Source organism: Schistocerca americana, chromosome 5 (assembly GCF_021461395.2).
Source record: "Schistocerca americana isolate TAMUIC-IGC-003095 chromosome 5, iqSchAmer2.1, whole genome shotgun sequence".
NCBI lineage: Eukaryota > Metazoa > Arthropoda > Insecta > Orthoptera > Acrididae > Schistocerca > Schistocerca americana.
Window position 1 is genome coordinate 127,768,151 of NC_060123.1, and position 23,181 is coordinate 127,791,331.

Consider the following 23,181-nt stretch of genomic DNA (forward strand, 5'->3'; position numbering starts at 1 on the left):
AGATACAATTTACTGGGTCATAGATTGACATAAACAAGAATACAAGGAAAGTAGTTTACGCGCCTCAAACACAATTAACACCCGAGTGCCTAGAGGCCTGTGAGTGCTCTTATAAAGATGCTACCCACGTCAGGTGTTGCTGGTGTTGTGTGCACATTGCACGACAGATCTAGTGAGGCAGCTGGTAATAGGGCTGCCCCTGGCAGTCACCTCGGGTAGTTGCAGGTGTGCTGTTTGAATGCTGGCACACACTACACTTGGCATAGTGCACTGACTTACATCCGCTGTGGGCGGTAGGTGCAGTGATTGGAGGATTACTACAATTTACACACATCCATAACTAAATTAACAAAAGTACATCCACATACAAAAAATAAATAAATTTGGAAAGAAAGAATCACATTTGCCTATTTGCCAGTTCACAAACGAACTTCACAAGAAAATAAAATTTAGCACCTGTATCAAATTTATCTTGCAAACACAATGCACTAAAGTAAAATATGGTATGCTAAGTCCTCGATCTTAGAAATAATACTGTGCACTGGTGAGTTTTTTTTAGCAACAATGTGTAGCTCTGCATCATAGCTCAACACATTTCTAGAAGGCAACCAAGACAAATGATTTGTACCATTTTAGTAGGCAGTGTATTTGTCATTGCCAGAATGTAAATTTCACTGTCTCAAACTTCTTACTTGTTATATTACAGGGAGACAAAATGAGTGGTCAGCACTTACCTGCAGCATGTGAAATAGCAAGAAACACTGATAGAGGTATTTAAAAGTGGGATCAAACGATACGTGCGTCCCCCCACCCCTTCCTGCCCCCCAAACACACAAGTGTGTGCAAAATCTGAGGTCACTAAGTGCCCAAATGACGACTTAATATGAGCAGTTTCCAACAGAAAACACTCTATGCTTTTGGGAGTTAGTTGACACACGGAGTTAGTTGACACACAGGAGTCTAAATTATAATGAATATTGCCAGTGAACCTGGAATGCTAGTTAACAAGTAACACACAAACTGGAAAGGTAAAATAAACAATCACAATGAACCTCTTTTTAAGAGGCCAACCAGTAAGAGTTCCTACAACTCTGGTCAAATATTAAATGTCCTTTGCCATGTTGCTACGGCACGTAAAGAGTAGGTTGTGTTCGACAGCATTTGCTACATCTGCTAAAACCTCAGATAGCCCAGATGACAAACACAAATTAAAATGTAAGGGGTTAAAAATTGATATTGTGTTAGAAAGTGATGCATCATTAGTGGTTCATTATAGTGAGAACAAAGAGGTGTGGGTTTACCATGTAACAGGTGGCGCTGGGTAAAAAGACAGTGCTCAACGTGCAGTCTAGCTAAAATTATCTCCTTGTAAAGAGATGGACAAGAGGAATTTGTCTGTGCTGTAGGGAAGGGTTTAATCTCCAATAGTTTGTTACTATAGAGAAATGACCAGTGCTCATGCTAGAGTGATAAAACGTCTATGTACAGTAACGATGAGGAGACTGATTGAGGGGACAGAACTGCTAAAAGGTATGGGTAGTAAAGTTGCAGCATTGGCAGCAGCATCGTCAGCCTTGTTCCCCCACGATGCGACATACCCAGGAACCCTTGTGAATGACACATGGTGCCAGCATCAGTGAGCAAGTCAAGGCATTTCTGGATCTGTTGCACTACAGGGTGGTACATGGGCAATCACAATGCGTATGACAGACTTGCTTGTATTGTTTATCTATCATATGTTTCTATTACACCCCATCAACGCTTGTATCATTGGAAGATAATTGACTGTTGAGTATAGCATCATAAGTTTGGTGTCACAAGACAGGTAATATTCCATTGCAGTATGGTCACGAGCATGCGAGACACTGGTACATAATGAGGTGGCACTGACAGAGATAAGCAGAGTGTTTGATGGTAATGTGATATGAACTATGCAAATGCGGTGGAGGAAGTGGTCTGCAGCCTTAATTTAGTAAGTAAAACTGCGGCCAAGTACTGAAGATGGCATTGTTGAAGATCTTCTCATTGGGAACTCCGTAATCAGCCAGAATGGGAAGGCCAGGAAGATTTTTGGGAACCCTTAAGAGAACGGGTATACAGAAAATGGTGAAGGAGACAAAAGAGAAGGGTTCTGGGTAAATGTTTTGGGTTGAATCTAAGGTTGCACGTCATTATGGTCTATTGGGATGACACCACCACAATGGGGAATGAACATGGAATACTTCTACAAGCGACAGAGAATATCTGCCATATTATCATTATGATCCATCCCAACAGGTCCCTCCCCATCCCAAACTGTAAGTTGACAAATGAGACATACTTGGAACTAATGAAATCTCACTCTCTGTTAGCAGAAGTTGCCCCCCCCCCCCCAGAACACTGTATTTCTGACAAAGTCCTAGTAAAAATGGGGTGAAGCAGAATCTGTGCAGATGACAAAAGAGGTGGAATTTTGCACTGAATGTCACAGATACAAATCATTATCGTAATAAAAAATAGTTGTAGTATTCATTTGGCTTCTCACAGTTGAACTTGTGTGTTGCATACCACTACTGAGGAGTGATGTGTATCATTACATCGTCTTACCGAAGAATGATACTTAAGAATGAAAACCATACAATAAGTTATTGTAGAGGGGAACACAAATATTTTGCACATCTGTTATTCTATTTTCATGTGGAGAATCATGCCAAGGGATGACATGTGTCTTCAAGATGGCATGGGCTTTGGAAAACTCTGAGAGGTTAAGCCAAGTGCAAATTTGGAGTCCAGAACAGTCTGCATAGCATCAAGTACTTGAATTACGATGGCATTATTATGAAAAGATTACGCTGCTACTCACCCTTTACCAGAGATGTTGAGTCACAGATAGTCACAACAAAAAGGCACTGGTACAATGAGCCATAGTCTTTTTACCTTTCTCCATTTCAACTGCAGCCCTGCCCCACATGCACCCTCCATCCGAACTCCCAACTGCACCTAGCTGCGCTGCCTTCCCTCCACCTTCTCCCTGTATGCTCCCACTCTCCGCCTTGTCCCTGTATGCTCAAAAAAGTGACAGTTTACCATTACCCAACCTTACACTGCAATCCCTCCCCTTCCCTGCCCCAGCCTCCTCCTTACCCCCACTACCCAGATTGCTTCTCCCATCATCCACTGCTGCTCACAGTCTGGCGTCATCAGCCATAGACTGTGGTCACGTGTGTGTGTTTTTTGTCCAAACCAATGAAGGTTTTTTTGGCCAAAAGATTACTTGTTTGACAGTCTTTTTGTTGCATCTACCTGTGACACAGCATTTCTGCTAAATGTTGTAGCAATCTGTTGTTGTTGTAGTTGTGATCTTCAGTCCTGAGACTGGTTTGATGCAGCTCTCCATGCTACTCTATCCTGTGCAAGCTTCTTCATCTCCCAGTACCTACTGCAACCTACATCCTTCTGTATCTGTTTGGTGTATTCATCTCTTGGTCTCCCTCTAAATTTTTACCCTCCACGCTGCCCTCCAATACCAAATTGGTGATCCCTTGATGCCTCAGAACATGTCCTACCAACCAATCCCTTCTTCTAGTCAAGTTGTGCCACAAACTTCTCGTCTCCCCAATCCTATTCAGTACTTCCTCATTAGTTATGTGATCTACCCATCTAATCTTCAGCATTCTTCTGTAGCACCACATTTCAAACGCTTCTATTCTCTTCTTGTCCAAACTGTTTATCGTCCATGTTTCACTTCCATACATGGCTACACTCCATACAAATACTTTCAGAAATGACTTCCAGACACTTAAATCTATACTCGATGTTAACAAATTTCTCTTCTTCAGAAACGCTTTCCTTGCCATTGCCAGTCTACATTTTATATCCTCTCTACTTCGGCCATCATCAGTTATTTTGCTCCCCAAATAGCAAAACTCCTTTACTACTTTAAGTGTCTCATTTCCTAATCTAATACCCTCAGCATCACCCGACTTAATTTGACTACATTCCATTATCCTCGTTTTGCTTTTGTTGATGTTCATCTTATACCCTCCCTTCAAGACACTGTCCACTCCGTTCAACTGCTCTTCCAAGTCCTTTGCTGCCTCTGACAGAATTACAATGTCATCGGCGAACCTCAAAGTTTTTATTTCTTCTTCATCGATTTTAATACCTACTCCGAATTTTTCTTTTGATTCCTTCACTGTTTGCTCGATATAGAGATTGAATAACATCGGGGAGAGGCTACAACCCTGTCTCACTCCCTTCCCAACCACCGCTTCCCTTTGATGTCCCTCGACTCTTATAACTGCCATCTGGTTTCTGTACAAATTGTAAATAGCTTTTCGCTCCCTGTATTTTACCCCTGCCACCTTCAGAATTTGGAAGAGAGTATTCCAGTCAACATTATCAAGAGCTTTCTCTAAGTCTACAAATGCTAGAAACGTAGGTTTGCCTTTCCTTAATCTAGCTTCTAAGATAAGTCGTAAGGTCAGTATTGCCTCACGTGTTCCAATATTTCTACGGAATCCAAACTGATCTTCCCCGAGGTCAGCTTCTACTAGTTTTTCCATTCATCTGTAAAGAATTCGCATTAGTATTTTGCAGCCATGACTTATTAAACTGATAGTTCGGTAATTTTCGCATCTGTCAACACCTGGTTTCTTTGGGATTGGAATTATTATATTCTTCTTGAAGTCTGAGGGTATTTCCCCTGTCTCATATATCTTGCCCACCAGACAGTAGAGTTTTGTCAGGACTGGCTCTCCCAAGGCTGTCAGTAGTTCTAATGGAATGTTGTCTACTCCTGGGTTGTTTTGACTCAGGTCTTTCAGTGCTCTGTCAAACTCTTCATGCAGTATCATATCTCCCATTTCATCTTCATCTACATCCTCTTCCATTTCTATAATATTGTCCTCAAGTACATCACCGTTGTATAGACCCTCTATATACTCCTTCCACCTTTCTGCTTTCCCTTCTTTGCTTAGAACTGGGTTTCCATCTGAGCTCTTGATATTCATACAAGTGGTTCTCTTTTCCCCAAAGGTCTCTTTAATTTTTCTGTAGGCAGTATCTATCTTACCCCTTGTGAGACAAGCTTCTACATCCTTACATTTGTCCTCTAGTCATCCCTGCTTAGCCATTTTGCACTTCTTGTCGATCTCATTTTTGAGACATTTGTATTCCTTTTTGCCTGCTTCATTTACTGCATTTTTATATTTTCTCCTTTGATCAATTAAATTCAGTATTTCTTCTTTACCCAAGGATTTCTAGCAGCCCTCGTCTTTTTACCTACTTTATCCTCTGCTGCCTTCACTACTTCATCCCTCAAAGCTACCCATTCTTCTTCTACTGTATTTCTTTCCCCCATTCCTGTCAATTGCTCCCTTCTGCTCTCCTTGAAACTCTGTATAACCTCTGGTTCTTTCAGTTTATCCAGGTCCCATCTCCTTAAATTCCCACCTTTTTGCAGTTTCTTCAGTTTTAATCTACAGTTCATAACCAATAGATTGTGGTCAGAGTCCACATCTGCCCCTGGAAATGTCTCACAATTTAAAATCTGGTTCCTAAATCTCTGTCTTACCATTATATAATATATCTGAAACCTGTCAGTATCTCCAGGCTTCTTCCATGTATAGAACCTTCTTTCATGATTCTTGAACCAAGTGTTAGCTATGATTAAGTTGTGCTCTGTGCAAAATTCTACCAGGCAGCTTCCTCTTTCATTTCTCCCCCCCCCCCCCCCCCTCCTCCTCCCCAAATCCATAATCACCTATTACGTTTCCTTCTCTCCCTTTTCCTATTACCGAATTCCAGTCACCCATGACTTAAATTTTCGTCTCCCTTCACTATCTGAATAATTTCTTTTATTTCATCATACATTTCTTCAATTTCTTCATCATCTGCAGAACTAGTTGGCATATAAACTTGTACTACTGTGGTAGGTGTGGGTTTTGTGTCTATTTTGGCCACAATAATGCGTTCACTATGCTGTTTGTAGTAGCTTACCCGCACTCCTATTTTTTTACTCATTATTAAACCTACTCCTGCATTACCCCTATTTTATTTTGTATTTATAACCCTGTATTCGCCTGACCAAAAGTCTTGTTCCTCCTGCCACCAAACTTCACTAATTCCCACTATATCTAACTTTAACCTATCCATTTCCCTTTTTAAATTTTCTAACCTACCTGCCCGATTAAGGGATCTGACATTCCACACTCCGACCCGTAGAACGCCAGTTTTCTTTGTCCTGATAACGACGTCCTCTTGAGTAGTCCCGCTCAGAGATCCAAATGGGGGACTATTTAACCTCTGGAATATTTTACCCAAGAGGACACCATCATCATTTAATCATACAGTAAAGCTGCAATGCCCTTGGGAAAAATTACGGCCGTAGTTTCCCCTTGCTTTCAGCCGTTCACAGTACCAGCACAGCAAGGCCGTTTTGGTTCGTGTTATAAGGACAGATCAGTCAATCATCCAGACTGTTGCCCCTGCAACTACTGAAAAGGCTGCTGCCCCTCTTCAGGAACCATACGTTTGTCTGGCCTCTCAACAGATACCCCTCTGTTGTGGTTGCACCTACGGTACAGCTATCTGTATCGCTGAGGCACGCAAGCCTCCCCACCAACGGCAAGGTCCATGTTTCATGGGGAGGAGTAGCAATCTATCCTGTTCATAATACTGTCATTATTCTATCTTGGATTTGCCACTGTTTGAATTAAGATTAAGTCATAAGTTAGTACACATAAGTTTGAGAAATGATTTAAAATTTTATACATACATGATGTATATTGTTCAACAGCTTAAGGCATTAGATTATGAACAGAAAGCATAATGGAAGCTTGTTTTCATTTGAATGGAAAAATCAGTAAACAGACTTTTGCCTATTGGGTCAATGAGAATCATTATTAAACTCAAAAAACACATCCCCATTCAAAAAGCGTAACACTGTGGTGTGCTATTTGCAGTTTTACCATCATAATCCCATAGTTTGTTAGGACTAAAATGATACTGCGACAGATACTGCTGAACATTACAGCCATATGCTCAAGACTTCCTCAGTTTCTCAACTGCCAGATTACATCTACTCTACTTCAAAATGTTTCTTTACAAAAGGATGATACAACCCTAAACAGTGCATTATTGTCAATGGATCTCATTACCAATTTTCCAGGAGTAGCCTTTTGACATTTTTGTGACATCATAGCCCTTGACCACTTTTGTTTGTGGGGATACCTCAAATCACATGTCAGCAGTCACATGCCAAACTTCTACTACTGCTATGCCATCTAACGTGGCGCAGGTAACGTGAATACTCTACCCTATATTAAAATAAGTTAGGGTACACAAGAAATGACTGTAGGAAGGAAGGAGGTAAGATTTGGGATTAATATCCCGTTAACAATGAGGTCATGAGAGATTTAGCATAAGCTCACATTGGGGAAGGAAACAGGCCATATCCTTTTCACAGGAACCATTCCAGCATTTGCCTTAAATGATTTAGGGAAAATACAAAAAACCTACATCTGGGTGCTCAGACAGGGTTCTGAATGACTGTCGTCCACAATGTGTATCCAGTGTCTCCCCACTTCGTCAGCTTGCTAGAAATATGTCCATAAAAATACGATGAGGAGTTAACAGAAACCACAGATGTACGGAACTACCTAAATAAGAGGATTAAAATCTTACTCAAAGCAGATAGGAGCAGTTTCTGGGTTGGCAAATTTAATATTACCTCAAGATAAGACATGAAACAAAGTAAAATTGACTAGTTATGTACATTCACACAGAAAATTGCACACACATCAGGAATATAATCAAAAGAATTTATGCAGAACTTCAGCAGTATCTAAACAATCATGGCAAAGGTCTCCATCATTTGCATTAAGATAAAACACACTGCAATTAAAAGTATTTAAAACCTACTTACTTTGACCCTGGTTTATGAGTATGCCCTGCAGTGTCAAGGCCCAACAAGTGCAGAAAGAAAATAATTTTATCACTGTGAAGTTTCTTTAATAGTTCCGGATTGTTTTGTGCTGATTTTATAAAATTAGAAACTTTATTAAACACCCATGTGTCCAAATGGATAGTGCTCTCCTTTCCTGAGAAGTCTTCAAGTTCTGAGCCATACATGTCCATGAAAACATGGTCACCACTAGCACCTGCAATTACAATACAGCCAATGTTAAGTCTCATGACAACTACAGTCTAGGCCAACAATTCTCCAATGTAAGCTGTATATAATAAACAAAATCATACATGCCTAACATCATACAACTGTTTTAACAACTATTGTAAACCTACAGTCAATTTTTTTATATTGCTGTAGTACAAACAGTAATATACTTTAAAAATAAGAATTGTATCAAGTTTTAATATTTTAATTTGTTTTGCAGACATCATTATTTCATGAATTTCATTTTAGTGTTTCACAGATCATGTGGGTTTTCATGAAATGTGCTTTGGGAACACAAGAAAGTAATACATGTAACACAAGACAGCAATTTCACGTAACTGTGCAACACAACAGCAGGAAGACAATGAACTAGGTGAATTGTGCTATTCACAGAAATTATCTTTACTTCTCAGTGAGCACAAGAATTCTCAAAGCAATATTCATTGTTACTCTTTTGCTGTCTGTTCACAAATAGTCTTTTTATTTTACTACACTTATTCCCACAGCATCAAACTTTACCCTAGTCAACTTTGTCTTGCTTATGACTTCATCCATCACATTTTTCTGCTTCACAGAACACAAAAATGTGAGATGGAAAAGTCAGTGATTTCATGGCAGTAAGGAAGAGAAAGCAGCAAATAACTCACAACAGAGAGAATTCTTTTAGTTTATGCATGACAGTGAATGCATCTGCAGTATGAGGACAATGTAGTCAGCTGAGACAATGCAGGAAAGCATGTACATATGTTTGTGTATTTTCAAACTTGTGTATGTGTGTATTCACTGCTCAACACCTCAACTACAGTGTCGGAAATAAAAAATGAAACACCCTCAAGGACTGTGTACAGTGACACTAGGGTATAATACATGCATACTGAGGGGTTTTACTGTTAGTGATTAATTTGTCACGGTGATCAGCTATTAGACAACACTCACTGACTGTTACTGTGCACCCTCTGTTTGGATTCTACAGGCAGAAACTCAATTAAGTTTAGAGATGAACTGTGTTTGCAAGATGCATTCTAGGGTACAACCATGCCCCACTGAAGAGTATGTATTCCTTTCAAACAGGGTCAGTTATTTGAAGAGGGTTGCATTGTGGGCCTGTGGGAAGGTGGATTAACTTATTGGAAAAATGGACACACTGTATCGGTGGCGTGTCAATACTTTCAACAGTGGTCTGTGAAATGATCCCGCACCTGTAGATCAGTTTCTGGACATCCACATCACACAGATATGCGTCAAAACTGATGCATTGTGAGAGCAGCAATAGCCGACTGGACATAATCCAGGAATGAAGTCCAGTAACACATTGCACCAGCTGTGTAATCATAGACCATTGGGAACCATATACTTGCAGCAGGATTAAAATTATGTGTAATCTGGCCAAGCTACCACTGACAGCACAACACCATCAAGCATGGCTCCTCTGGTGTCATGAAAGAGTTGACTGGAGAATGGAGTGGCATGTGATGCCCTCAGTGATGGGAATAGGTTCTGTCTGTATGCAAGTGATTAAGGTACAAGTGTATGGTGTACTCCCAGTGAGCTGCCTGTTACTCAGTGCATTCACCCATGACACACAAATCCCATCCCACACTTCACGGTTTGGGGGCCCAACAGTTACACAACTTGTGGTCACATTGCACAATGTGTTATCCCTGTGCTACTGGTTTTTTTCGACAGAGAGGTGATGTGCTTTGTCAGGCAGGACAATGCACATCCACATATGGCTGCTGTAACACAACATGCTCTTCATGGAATACAACAACTGCCCTAGCTAGCAATATCACTAGATGTCTTGCCACCTGAATGCATATGGGACATGATGAAGTCAGAACTTACTACTTCTCCAGAGCCTGTAAGAACCGTTGCTGGAATGCAACAAAATGCGGAAGAGGTTTGAGACAATCCATTGCAGGATGCCATTTAGCACCTTACGATAGTTTGCATGACAGAATTCATGTCTGCATTGCTGCCAGACGAGTTGAACTCGTCCTTGAGGGTATCGTGTTTTTTCCAGCAGTGTATATGGCAAGGAGTTACTTTAACACTTTCCATTATAGATTAATAGGATTTCAGAAATGAGTGCTTGCAAAATCCAGTTAAGTATTGATGACAGAGCTGATTAAAATCAAGAAACTCACTACACCCAACCAATAAGTGTGTCCCAAAATTCTACAGCAAACAGCCTTCTATGACACACCATGCATTTCTTTCAATCAGACTAACTATCCAACTTTAAAACAGCAGTTATTTTATTTATCATATGATGACAAGAGAAAAAATACTAGACAAATATTTGCAATAAATATATAAATTTCCATACAAACCATGGAAAGTCATGGATGGAATAACGACGATATGAAAAGAACAAATTGGTACTCATCACAGAGGGGAGGTATTGAGTTGCACACGGGCACAATGAAAAAGACTCCTTAAATATTAAGCTTACAGAAAAAAATACTTCTTTTGAAATAGAAGAAAACACAAGCACAGCTCATGCACATGAGCACTGTCACTGGGTGATGAAGCCTGACTGCAGTCATTTTCATTGTGCCTGCCTGGGTGTCAATGACTTCACTATGTAGTGAATAGCAAACCTATCCTTTTCATACTGTTATATTTCTACATAGATACACACAATATCAAGTTCACAATGTGTTGATAGCCCTAAGTCCAGGTTTGAAACCCAGTCAGAAGCTTCAGTTGACAAATTCTGAAGGTCTTCCATTGTTCCTTTGAATGCTCTGAGGGAACATTCAAATGTTATATAATACGCAATTTGCTTCTCTTTGTCACAGTCACACTGATGAATGGAATTCCATCCTCATTGCTGTAGCAATATCCTAGGTCTGTCCGCATCAGTTCTGATTCGATTCATCATGCACCATTATCATTGAGGGAGTTGCTCCCAGGGAGTTTTAATTACTTGGTGATACATCAAGGGATTTTGCTCCTACCACTGACTGCTCCAAGCATCTTACATGTTGAAATGACTATTCTGTGGAATGATTCTTGGGTGCCACCATGGTATTCCTGATCTCAATCACTGGGGCTCTGATAATGAAAATTCTGAATGTATCGGTAATTCCGGATTATTTTTTTTTTTTCTTGTTCACATATTCAGTGATGACTGTGATTTTCTTGTGAATGGTGGTAGAGTATTACAAAGAATGAGTAACCAGTGTGTGTTTGAGGGAGTGATACACCCTGTGTCATGGCTCATTCCTTGACTGTGTGTTGATTATTTTAGTGTGAGCAGAGCTTAATCAGGTTGAACAGCATATTCAGTGACTGAGTATGAAATAGTTAAGGCTAATGATCTGAGGACTGTTATCATGACCCATGTGATTTCCATTAGCTTCTGGATTTTGTTGTTCCAAGTCTTAATTTTGGCTGTCACATTCCGGAAATGGATTTTGTATGTTGGTGTTCTGTCTATGGTCAAACTAGTTATTTTAGGATGTTGCAGTATTGCAGAGATGATCTCTAAATGTCATGATATATTTATAGTTCACTTGTTTGTTCTGTAGAGCTATTTTGCAACCCCACAGGGCAATCTTCTGTAAACATTTGCTTCAAGTGGGGACAGCTTTGGTACATATTAGGTACTACAACTGACAGGAAATTAATGGGATTTTGGTGGCTCACTTTTATCTATCCCTTTATGTTGTTTTCAGGTCCATCGACAGATGCTCCTTCATCTTTCAGTTTAAGACTCACAAGGAAGTAAACAGTGGAATTGTAAAACAGTCCTATTCAGTGACAGATTCCAAAAAGGCAGCCTTTGTTTCGTTATCATCTATCCTGGCACCTGTTCCATGAATAAGGAAGCAGACACAAATTTCATTCTGTTGACTGACTTCATATATGTGCACTACTTCTTGGAATTTCTTGACAGTTCTGTGAAAAGACTTTTGCTTTGAGTTTGTAAAATGCTCCTCGCAAAGTCTTCCTGACAACTCTTTTCATTGCATTTCAATTCTGCATGTCCACAATATTCTGAGTTGTCCTGAATTTGTGGTGCTGCTCTCTCTACTTCCTTATAAATCCCTGATGCTATTATCATATCATGGTACAACTTTACTACCTTCCTCTAACTTGGTTGCAAATACTCACTCAACAAGTGTCTAATAATGTTATTAACTTACATCAGAGATCATCTGCTATTTCTTCCTTAGGATTAAATATTTGTAATTAAGTACATAAGCAATTTGTAATTTTCCATTAACCAGATTATTTACACAAACACACTTTCCTTCAACTACATTTTAAACATGAATAATTAGCTACATAACATTGTTTCCGTGGTCACTATTCCCCACACATACCCAAATTGTGTCAGTGATGTTGAATAACTCAGCAATCAGTACACCCCTCACACTGATATCTTGAGTCAGTTGTTTAATAATCTTTTTGAGATAATCTCATAACAATGCATTCAGCACAGTTTTATGCATGTCTTTAACCCCCTGCAGCACTCTCTGTCAATAATTGGGAGGTATGGAAACCATTCAGCACATTTCATGTTTAAGAAACAGATGAAGACATTTATACTGAAATGTTAGAATAATACAAACAGTGACTTACATCTTCATGGGAGAAATCACAACAGGCATTCTGCCAGATTTGATCACAGGCCCATTGTTGTTTTCACTATGTGAATGAACTACCAATTTATTTGAACAGAAGGCAGAATTAGTCTTTTTTTTTAGACAATACAAGCATTATTGCCGAGTCAATCAAATCAGCATTGACAGAGAAAATAGTAAATGATGTTTTTATTTAAGTTATTGACTGGTTTTGCAGAAATGGACAAGCTTTATACTTCGAAAAAATAAGTAAACAAAAAACCACACAACTCTTCTAGTTTTGTACAGTCAAGATACCCCACCTATAATGAATGTAGTTTATCAAGAAAACTTAATAAACTGGGTAAATTCTTCAGTATGCATATTCATGAAAACTTAAATTGGAAAAACAATACAGAAGACCTGCTAAAATGTTTAGCACCAGCTATTTTTGCCATGAGAATAACTGACAACTTTGTGGACATATTTTGCATATTTTTATTCACTGATGTCCTATGAACCAATATTCTGGGATAACTCATTACTTAGGCAAAAAGTGTTCATTGCACAAAATAAATTAATTAGTATTATTTTTGGAATTCACACTACATATTGCAGACATCTGTATTAAGTAATCTGGAATATTAACCACAGCCTCACTGTAAATTTATTCACTCATGATATTTGTTATCAATGATCTTCATGAATAATCAATCCCGCAATCGACTGAAGTGCATTTTGCTGTTTGCACGAAGTTTATTGCTGAAGTTACTCTCTGTGTCTAAGTCAACCTGTGTTGTAAACAAACCTCTAACTTCTGCAGTCAGAAATAAAAAGTAATGGAGTAAAAACCCTACACACATAATAAGTGACCCTGACAATGAAGAAAAATATACAAGCATGAACAATTTATTTTGCGGACAGTTAAATATATCATCATAACAATGGAAGACACAATAAGTTACACACCATCCATGACGCAATTCAAGGAATTTGCCTTTAAATCCAAGTTTTTGAGGTCTCTCTCTTCCTGCAATGCAAAAAGTGAACACATCCCAATGTAAAGAACTGAACTCTAATACAGTGCAATATCCTTTGTTGATTAAATGAACACAAAAAACAATAGTGAACTACACACCACTATGCATCTGATCTTTCCGCTACTCCAGAGGATGATGTTAAGCCAGATTGGTAAATGTTGACTGTTCTTGTTCTGTTGCAAGTTGGCAGCCGCTACATTCTGAGAAGCCAAATGTTACGTCCTCACTGATAGTGAAAAATGGGTGGAACTCCGACTTCAGAGCACTTCTGCTCAAGCTAGAGAAGGTTCTTGATTCACTTTGTAGGAAGTACCAGAAATTAGTTACATGTGGTGACTTCAATATTAATTTTGTATATGATGGTGCAAGAAAATGAATGTTGGTAGGTCTCCTAAATTCATATGATCTGATTCAGACTGTGTTTTTTCCAAATAGAGTGTAGGGGAACAGTAGCACAGCCATAGACAATATTTTTATTCATTCTTCATTACTAGATGTGCATTCTGTTAGTAAATGTATGAATGGCCTTTCAGACCATGATGCACAAATTTTAACACTAAAAGGCTTTTGTACTCAAACTGATGTCATATTTAATTACAAACTATGTAGGAAAGTTAATCCAACAGCAATAGAGAGTTTTTTAAACCTTGTCAAGGAACAAAAGTGGGAGGATGTTTATAGTGCCGGTAACATGGATGATAAAAACACTTTTCTCATGCTCTTGGAGAGTTGCTTTCCATTAGAATGTTCTAAATGGGATACTAGCAGTAACAGGCAGCCCAGGTGGCTGACCAGTGGGATAAGGATATCTTGTAGAACAAGGCAGAAATCATATCAAAATGTTAGAAGTAGTAGGAATCAAGCTACAGTAGCCCATTACAAACAGTATTGTAAGGTGCTTAAAAATGTTATTAGGAAGGCAAAGAGCCTGTGGTATGCAAATAGAATAGCTAATTCACAGGATAAAATTAAAACCATATGGTCAGTTGTGAAGGAAGTGTCAGGTCAACAGCACAAGGTCGACGATATAAAGTAAGTTCGCAGTAAAAATATTTCTGTTAGTGATAAATCAGATATATCTACAGTGTTTAACAATCATTTTCTGAGCATTGCTGGTGAATTAAATAAAAATTCAGTTCCTACGGGAAATCATATTACTTTATTGGCAAATGCCTTTCTGTGACTGATGCCTGAAATACTCCTCTGTGATACAGACAAGAGGGAGACTGAGTCAATAATTAAATCACTGAAGACTAAGGACTCTCATGGTTATGATGGAGTGTCTAGCGGAATATTAAAGTACTGTGCCCACATGTTAGCCCTGTATTTAGCCATATTTGTAATTTTTCCTTTAAGAATGGTCAGTTTCCTGAGTGATTAAAGTACTCAGTAGTAAAACCGCTTTATAAAAAGGGAGAAAGGGATAATGTAGATAATTTTAGACCTATTTCTATGGCATCAGTGTTTGCAAAAGTTATTGAAAAGGCTGTGTATGTAAGGATAAATGATCATTTTATACAACATGATTTGCTATCAAATGTACAGTTTGGCTTTAGAAGTCGTTTAACAACTGAAAATGTTATATTCTCCTTCCTCATTGAGGTGCTGGATGGGCTAAACAAAAGGTTTCAAACACTTGGCATATTGTTTTGATTTAACTAAGGCATTTGATTGTGTTTATCACAAATTATTGCTCCAGAAGCTGGACCATTACAGAATACGGGGAGCAGCTCACAACTGGTTCACTGCTTACATTAGCAACAGGCAGCAAAAGGTCATTATTCACAATGTTGATAATGGCTGTGATGTGGGGTCTGAGTGGAATACTGTCAAGTGGGGGTGGGGGGTGCCCCAGGGATCAGTGTTGGGGCCACCCCTGTTCCTTATTTATATAAATGATATGCCCTCTAATATTATGGGTAACTCTAAAATATTTATGTTTGCTAATGCTTGGTGGTAAAGGATGTTGTGTGCAAGGATTGGTTTCAAATAGTGCAGTACATGACCTCAGTTCATGGCTTGTAGAAAATAAACTAACGCTAAATCACAGTAAGACTCAGTTTTTACAGTTTCTAACTCACAATTCAACAAAACCTGACATTTTAATTTCACAGAATGGGCGTATGATTAGTGAAACTGAACAATTCAAATTTCTAGGTGTTCAAATAGCTAGTAAGCTGTCGTGGAAAGCCCACGTTCAGGATCTTGTTCAGAGACTTAATACTGCCATTTTTACTATACGAACGTTATCAGAAGTGAGTGATTGTTTGACATGAAAATTAGTCTACTTTGCTTATTTTCATTTGCTTATGTCGTATAGTATTATATTTTGGGGTAACTCTTCCCAATTTAAAAGGATACTTTTGGCTCAGAAACGGGCGGTTCGGGCAATAAGTGGTGTAAGTTCATGAACCTCTTGTCGACCCCTGTTCACGAGTCTGGGTATTTTGACATTGGCATACCTCTCTCTCTCTCTCTCTCTCTCTCTCTCTCTCTCTCTCTCTCTCTCTCTCTCCTGTCATTTCTTCATTTCTTGTTACCAATACTAGCTTATTCCCAAGAATAAGCAGCTTTCACTTGGTTAATACTCGGCAGAAATCAAACCTGCATTTGGATCAGACTTTCTTAACTCTTGTGCAAAAAGGTGTGCAGTAACTCTTCCCAATTTAAAAGGATACTTTTGGCTCAGAAACGGGCGGTTCGGGCAATAAGTGGTGTAAGTTCATGAACCTCTTGTCGACCCCTGTTCACGAGTCTGGGTATTTTGACATTGGCATATCTCTCTCTCTCTCTCTCTCTCTCTCTCTCTCTCTCTCTCCTGTCATTTCTTCATTTCTTGTTACCAATACTAGCTTATTCCCAAGAATAAGCAGCTTTCACTTGGTTAATACTCGGCAGAAATCAAACCTGCATTTGGATCAGACTTTCTTAACTCTTGTGCAAAAAGGTGTGCAGTATACTGCTGCATCCATTTTCAATAAGCTACCACTCGAATTAAAAAATCTTAGCAGTAATCAACATGCTTTCAAACTGAAACTGAAGAATTTCCTCATGGGTCACTCCTTCTATTCTGTCGAGGAGTTCCTTGAAAAATTAAGCTGATTCTTATTGTATTGTTGATTGCGTTTACTTAAACTTATGGACTAACTTTTTTTGGGTTCATAAACATTTATTTTTATCTGTTATTACTTTTATGTTGTAATTTCATGTGCTGACACGTTCCATGACCTTGGAGATTTGCTCCTCAATTTGGTTGTATGGAACTTGACATGTAAATAAATAAAATAAAAATAAAGATTAGATGACACAAGTGCACTTTAAATAAATATATTGTACTTGTCCTGTAGGTGAAGAAATGCTACACTGTTGACAACTTGTGGGAGCCACGGTTAACTGTAAGCAGAGCCACAACACAGGCATGTCTCTATGTACACCGAAAACTTACCAGTAGAGTTAGCTACCAATAGCTCAGTGCAATGTTTGGCACCAACTAGCAATGTAAAAGTACTCTCAATTATCAGGAATCTTGAACTAGAAGATTGCGTCTTAAACACTGCCCTGGTAGTCTTCATTAATTGGCAGCCTGGAGGTTCTTCACTGGTGGTGACGTTCAAAGTGCCGCTCACGGTGCCCGCAGTTATTTTCAAGGCACCAGCTCCAACAATATCGATAGGCTACAATTCTGCAGTTCTTGTGATTTCTGCTGCATGCTGATGCCCTCAGAGGCACCGTCCGCCAACTCAACTGTTCTTCCGCACCGTGTTTGCATTTATGGGGTCTGCCGTTTATGCCCAATGAGCCACAAATTTTGTTTGCAGTCATGGAAAATATTTTTGCTCACCAATAGGTTACTGATGAACATAAACACTTTACAATAGTGGTCAGCAATTTAGACCAATGGGCACCAGCACCGGTGTCAGATATTATTAAGCACCCACCAGGTCATCAAGCTTACCCCAAGCTTTAAAAACTGAATTAATTGCTCACTGCAACATATCCCCAGACCAGAGGCTCAGGCAAATGCTTTATCAAGAAATATGTGGCAACAAAACCCCTTTGGAATTTGGTGTGCGTCAATCAATCTACAATATATGACAGATGCAATATCAATTTTGGACATCATTCTGTTACACACATGGCAACAGCAGCTACCATCACAAGTGCAAGAAGTTTTGGTAGTGAATGAAGAGCAACCAATAAGCAAGCTGCTAAAAGTGGCCAACATAGTACACGCAACATTGGAGTCTGCAGAAAGAGTTGCCATGACAGCAGCAGCAAATGATGAATCAGCCAAGTCCACCCAGCTGACGCTGAACTCACTGAAAGAAATGACACAGGACTGTGGCATCATTATGTCCTTCCACTCACCAAGTGATCCCAAAGTGCTTTGACGTTTACTCAACACAGTTGAGACACTGGTCAAGCAGTTCAGGTGCAGCAGCAATGGATTGGACCTAGTAAATAGTTTTGCTTCCAATAAATACAGTTTCACAACCCTAAGATACCCATAACCTTGGGGCAACTTAGGTAATGGCTGCTGGTATTTTGGCTGACAAACTTTAAAATGCACAAAAGCATGAGTCTACCCAAACGACAATTGCAAGTAGAACAAAAAGCATGGCCAGCCATGGATCCAAAATAATCAATAAGTGGAATGTTGTCATGCGGTATATGACAACAAGCCAAAAGAACATTTGCGCCTGTAAGCAGTAAACAGATCGGCAGTCTCCACCTATGGCCACAAAGTATTGACTATTGATGTACACCTCGCCACCCCCTTCACATGGACATTTGTAGTTTCCGACACTGCTAAACCTATACTAGGTGATAACAGCTCTTAGACTTAATTGCCACTTCACATCCATCCATAAAGCTTTGGACAGTTGTACTTACATCATGCTCCACATAGGTCTCATTAGACTGCCGCTCCAACCACTGTACAGTGGACCCCTTCTGTATTTGTGCTGAGAATACCCCACCATGGAGAGTTTGCAAAACCACAGTCCCTACCGAGCAAGTCACACCACAATCTTCAGCATACACCAGGCGAATGTTGCAAGCCTCACCATGCCCGGAGACTCCTGACAAGACCTTAACTGCAGTTACCATCCTCCTTTATCTGACAGCAGTCACAACGTCATCACAGCTCGCAGCTGAACCAATGCCATGGCAAGAAGTTCACACACGAGCTGGTCGGCAAATAATAAATTTTAAATTTCCTTACATTTCAGGTACTCTGCAGTGTACTGGAGAAGAGGCTGCCAATACAACCAACAACCACTCCCAATATTAACTCAACACTCCGAAGAATAATGGAGACAGTATTCCACGGACTCTTGACCACCGATGTAGTCATGAAGATTATGGGGTGTGTCGCACAACTCTTTACACAGTTCACATCAGGCTCGCTCAACTGGACTAGCATAGAAACTATCATCACATCACTGTTTACATCTATACATGGATAACACACCACACCATCCCCAAAATGCAAACACCAACACAAAGTGACAGATCCTGTTTTGGAATGCCAATGGGATTGCAAACAAAATAGCCGAAATGGTTGCGTTCATAGAGTGAAAAGGTAACCGAATCACTCTAGTAAAGGAAACACTACTTACACCACACAAACAGCTAAACATAACATCCCAGGTTACTGCATTTATCGTACCGACCGAGCGTACGGGGGAGGGGGGGGGGGGGGGGGGGGGCACAGCCATCATCATACACAAAGACATAGAAAACACCCTGCACTTGAGAGACTTGAGGCCACGGCTGTCAGGGTCAAGTTCAACAGAGTCAACACTGCACTGTAACCGCTGTACAACGCTCCTAAAAACATAGTAAAACATGATATCAGCACAGTTCTCAACATAGCACTGTGGGTAATTGCCGCTGGAGATCTAAATGCAAATCACCCGGACTGGAATTCATGACTATGTAGCTCCAACAGGAAGAAACTATACGAATATGCACTAGGCTGAAACTACATTATACTTAGGCTAGGCATTCCCACATATGTGCCTGCACAGGACCGACACAGGTCAATCATGTCATCAGACACAGCCCTCATCAAGGGCATCACATGCACACTCAACGATTTGGACTCAGACCACATGCCTGTAACACCACACACAAAACAAACACTGCAGGACACAGAATATTGAACTACTAGTGCACGAATTGGACTCTGTTCAAGGAAATGCTTGATAGTTGTATTCCGGACATCCACTAAATTAACAACATGCAACAAATAGATGAGGCACTGGAGGCTCTTACTACTGCAGTCCAAGAAGCGATGACTGACACCACTTCATGTACAACATCATAACAATACTCAATGGCCCTGCCCCAGGAAATCTTGGGCCTTATCTCAATGAGGAACTGCCTCAGGAGATACTGGCAGCATACCAAGTGCCCGTTCTATAAACTGCACGTCAACAGATTCCAGGGTATAATATGGGATAAACTATAAACATTTCAAAATGGGCAATGGGGGCAAAAACTCTCAGGGCAAGATATCACATGTCCTGGCATATGGAAGCTAGCCAGACACTTCACCAGGGAGAAACATTACATTCCCACACTACAGGGACCAGACAGCCCAGCCTATGCCGTGAAGCAGAAGGCAGTGCTTATGTTCACAACACTTGCAGCATCTTTCATGCCGTATCTGGCTCCTTCATATCTAGTATTCACACGTGAAATGGACCAGGAAGTTACATGACTTGTAGCCCAGCGCCTGCACGACAAAATCAGACACAATAGCATAAACAAAATTACTTGAGCTATCAAGCATACCAATGCTAGGAAAGCCCCTGGGCCTGATGGCATTCAAAACCGTGTCCTCCAGGAGTTAATGGACAGAGTAGTAGAATACCTAGCAGACATAACGAATGCCATCTTAAAACACCAACACTTCCCTGAATTTTGGAAGGCGGCTAAGGCCCTGATGTTCAGGAAGCCAGGGAAAGACCACTCGCTCTCACAAAATTACCGACCCATCAGTATGCTGTGCTCGCTCAGCAAGATTGTTGAGAAGGTAATACATAAATGCATCACCAAGCACTGCATCATCAATGACACCCTAAGCACTCCGTCTTCAGGTCACAAGTGGCCCATCGGGACCATCCGACTGCCGTGTAATCCTCACTGAGGATGCAGATAGGAGGGGCGTGTGGTCAGCACACCGCTCTCCCAGAATGACACCCTAAGATCGGAGGAATTTGGCTTTTGGGAATCACCATTCAACAACACAACTCCTCTGCGTACTCGAAAGATCTAACACATGGCTACAACACGAACAATGCCACAGGGGCCATGTTCCTGGACATTGAAAAAGCTTTTGATCATCTCTGGCACAATGGCCTTATACACAGACTAAATGATACTGGTTTTGCTGACAGACTCGTACATCTCAAACACTCATATCTCACGAACAATTGTTTTAAGACTGATGAGCAGGGCAAACAATTGACACAACATGGTATCCAAACTGGAGTATCTCAGGGAAGCATATTGGGGACCATCTTGTTCCACCTGTACATTAAAGGCTTCCCAGCAACAAAACACTACGTTAGTCATCTGCGCAGACGATACAGCCATCCTTGGGCAAGATTGGACACCGTCAAACATAAATTCACGAATACAGACAGCACTCAGAACTTCTGAGCCTTCATTGGAACGATGGCGTATTAAAGTAAATGACGACAGGTGTGAAGCAGTTCTGTTCACACACAGACTGAAGCTACTGTGTAAACATCAACACTGTCAATAGGTAACACTTCATGCATGCCCAATATGTTTCAGAGAGAAAGTCAGATATCTCGGTATCTGGTTGGACTGGAAACTTACATGGGGGGGACCACATCGAATACGTCGCCAATAGAGTGCATGCGAGGCTCAACCAACTCTACCCAATGCTCAGCAGGGAAAGTAAATAGAATAGGAGGGCGTCGTGGTCCATATACATGACACTGATTAGACGTCTGATGACGTACAAACTCCCGCCTGGGGATATGCGGCTCCTACACACCTGCGCCGCCTACAGATCATACAGATCAAAGTGCTACACATAATTAGCAATGTTCCACGCTACACATACACCATGGATCTTCACAGTGAATACCACGTTAAAACCCTCAAGAAAGTATTCACAAAATATGCCATACGACTATACAGGAACTAGAGATACTTGAACAATCCTTTCATCCTTACTCAGGGAAACTATGATCACAACCATAGGTGGAAGCATAAGCGACCAAAGACTCTACTAGCTAGGGCATAACCACCTATGGCACGCTAATATACACCCCCATAAGCGACAACATCTGCAAGCTCCTGCATAAAAACAATGTTAAATGGATATGTCACTCGCTATTAAAGGCAACCAACAGGCTACAGCAGGGAAACAGACAAGCTCGTACACTGATGCATAGACAAACCGCCAACATTACACAACATTGTGAATCTAATATATGACCTATCATACCCAAAACAATGATGAACCTAACTGTTACGGATATGCTGACACTGACCTAGAAATCAACACTGGCACCCAGTGGCAGCCGCAGAGTAACACCACTGCACAACGACAAAGGTATTGATCTGCACAATACCCATCACTAACAAAGCCTACCCTTTCATGATCTGTCGCAGCAAGAAAATCGCTACTGCTCTTACAACCCAACCCAACTATCACTGATGTTTTTTTCCCTTGGCTCTTGCCTTGGCACTTTTTTTCCTCTTTCCTTCAAACTGCTACCCTTCATTCAACTTTTGACCCAATCTATCTCCAGATGAGTGCATACTAATGGTTAAACTAAACCAGATGTATGCAAACATTGCATTACCCGCATCCTGTGAGACCTCAGTTTAGTGAAAACTAACCATTATGCAGAGATGGCAGCAGACATTTTGTGTTGCCCATCATACCGATGTGGGCATGGAGGGGCTAAACCTCATTTTTTTTAAAAAAGGAGAAGAGGACGGGGATGGCTATTTGGAAATAATCCATCACGTAATCAACTGTAGCATAGTAGTTACTCTTAATTTCCAGTTATCCTGGGTTGTTTACAAATGTATCTTTGTACATTGATTAAAAAACAGTAATTCTGTACTGTTAAATGCTGTGTATGTCATTTTACACGGTGTACAAAGCTTATCTACAGATCCATTGCAGTTTGAGAAATGAGAGATATTCACCAATAAAATACTAGATGGAAAAATGATTCTGCACCTTCCTCAGCAAATCTAACTCTCACACAGAAAGTAATACAATACTTAGTTATAAAACTCTTTGATAATCTGCCCACTGAAATAAAATGTCTGACAGACAGTTGAAGTGTTTTCAAATATAGAGTAAAGTAGTTTCTTCTTAGCAATTCCTTCTGCATCACAGAGGAATTTTTGA

The 23,181-nt window shown here is 40.2% G+C and overlaps 1 protein-coding gene across 2 annotated transcripts in view; it reads right to left on the reverse strand.

Moving 5' to 3' along the window:
- The window catches only part of LOC124615630 (GPI ethanolamine phosphate transferase 1), a 264,269-nt gene that overhangs the window by 154,010 nt on the left and 87,078 nt on the right, over positions 1 to 23,181 (reverse strand). For both annotated transcript variants that reach the window (XM_047143638.1, XM_047143639.1), the window contains one exon: positions 7,907 to 8,141. In XM_047143638.1, the coding sequence (XP_046999594.1) occupies positions 7,907 to 8,141 (235 nt within the window). The remainder of the gene's footprint in view (positions 1 to 7,906; positions 8,142 to 23,181) is intronic.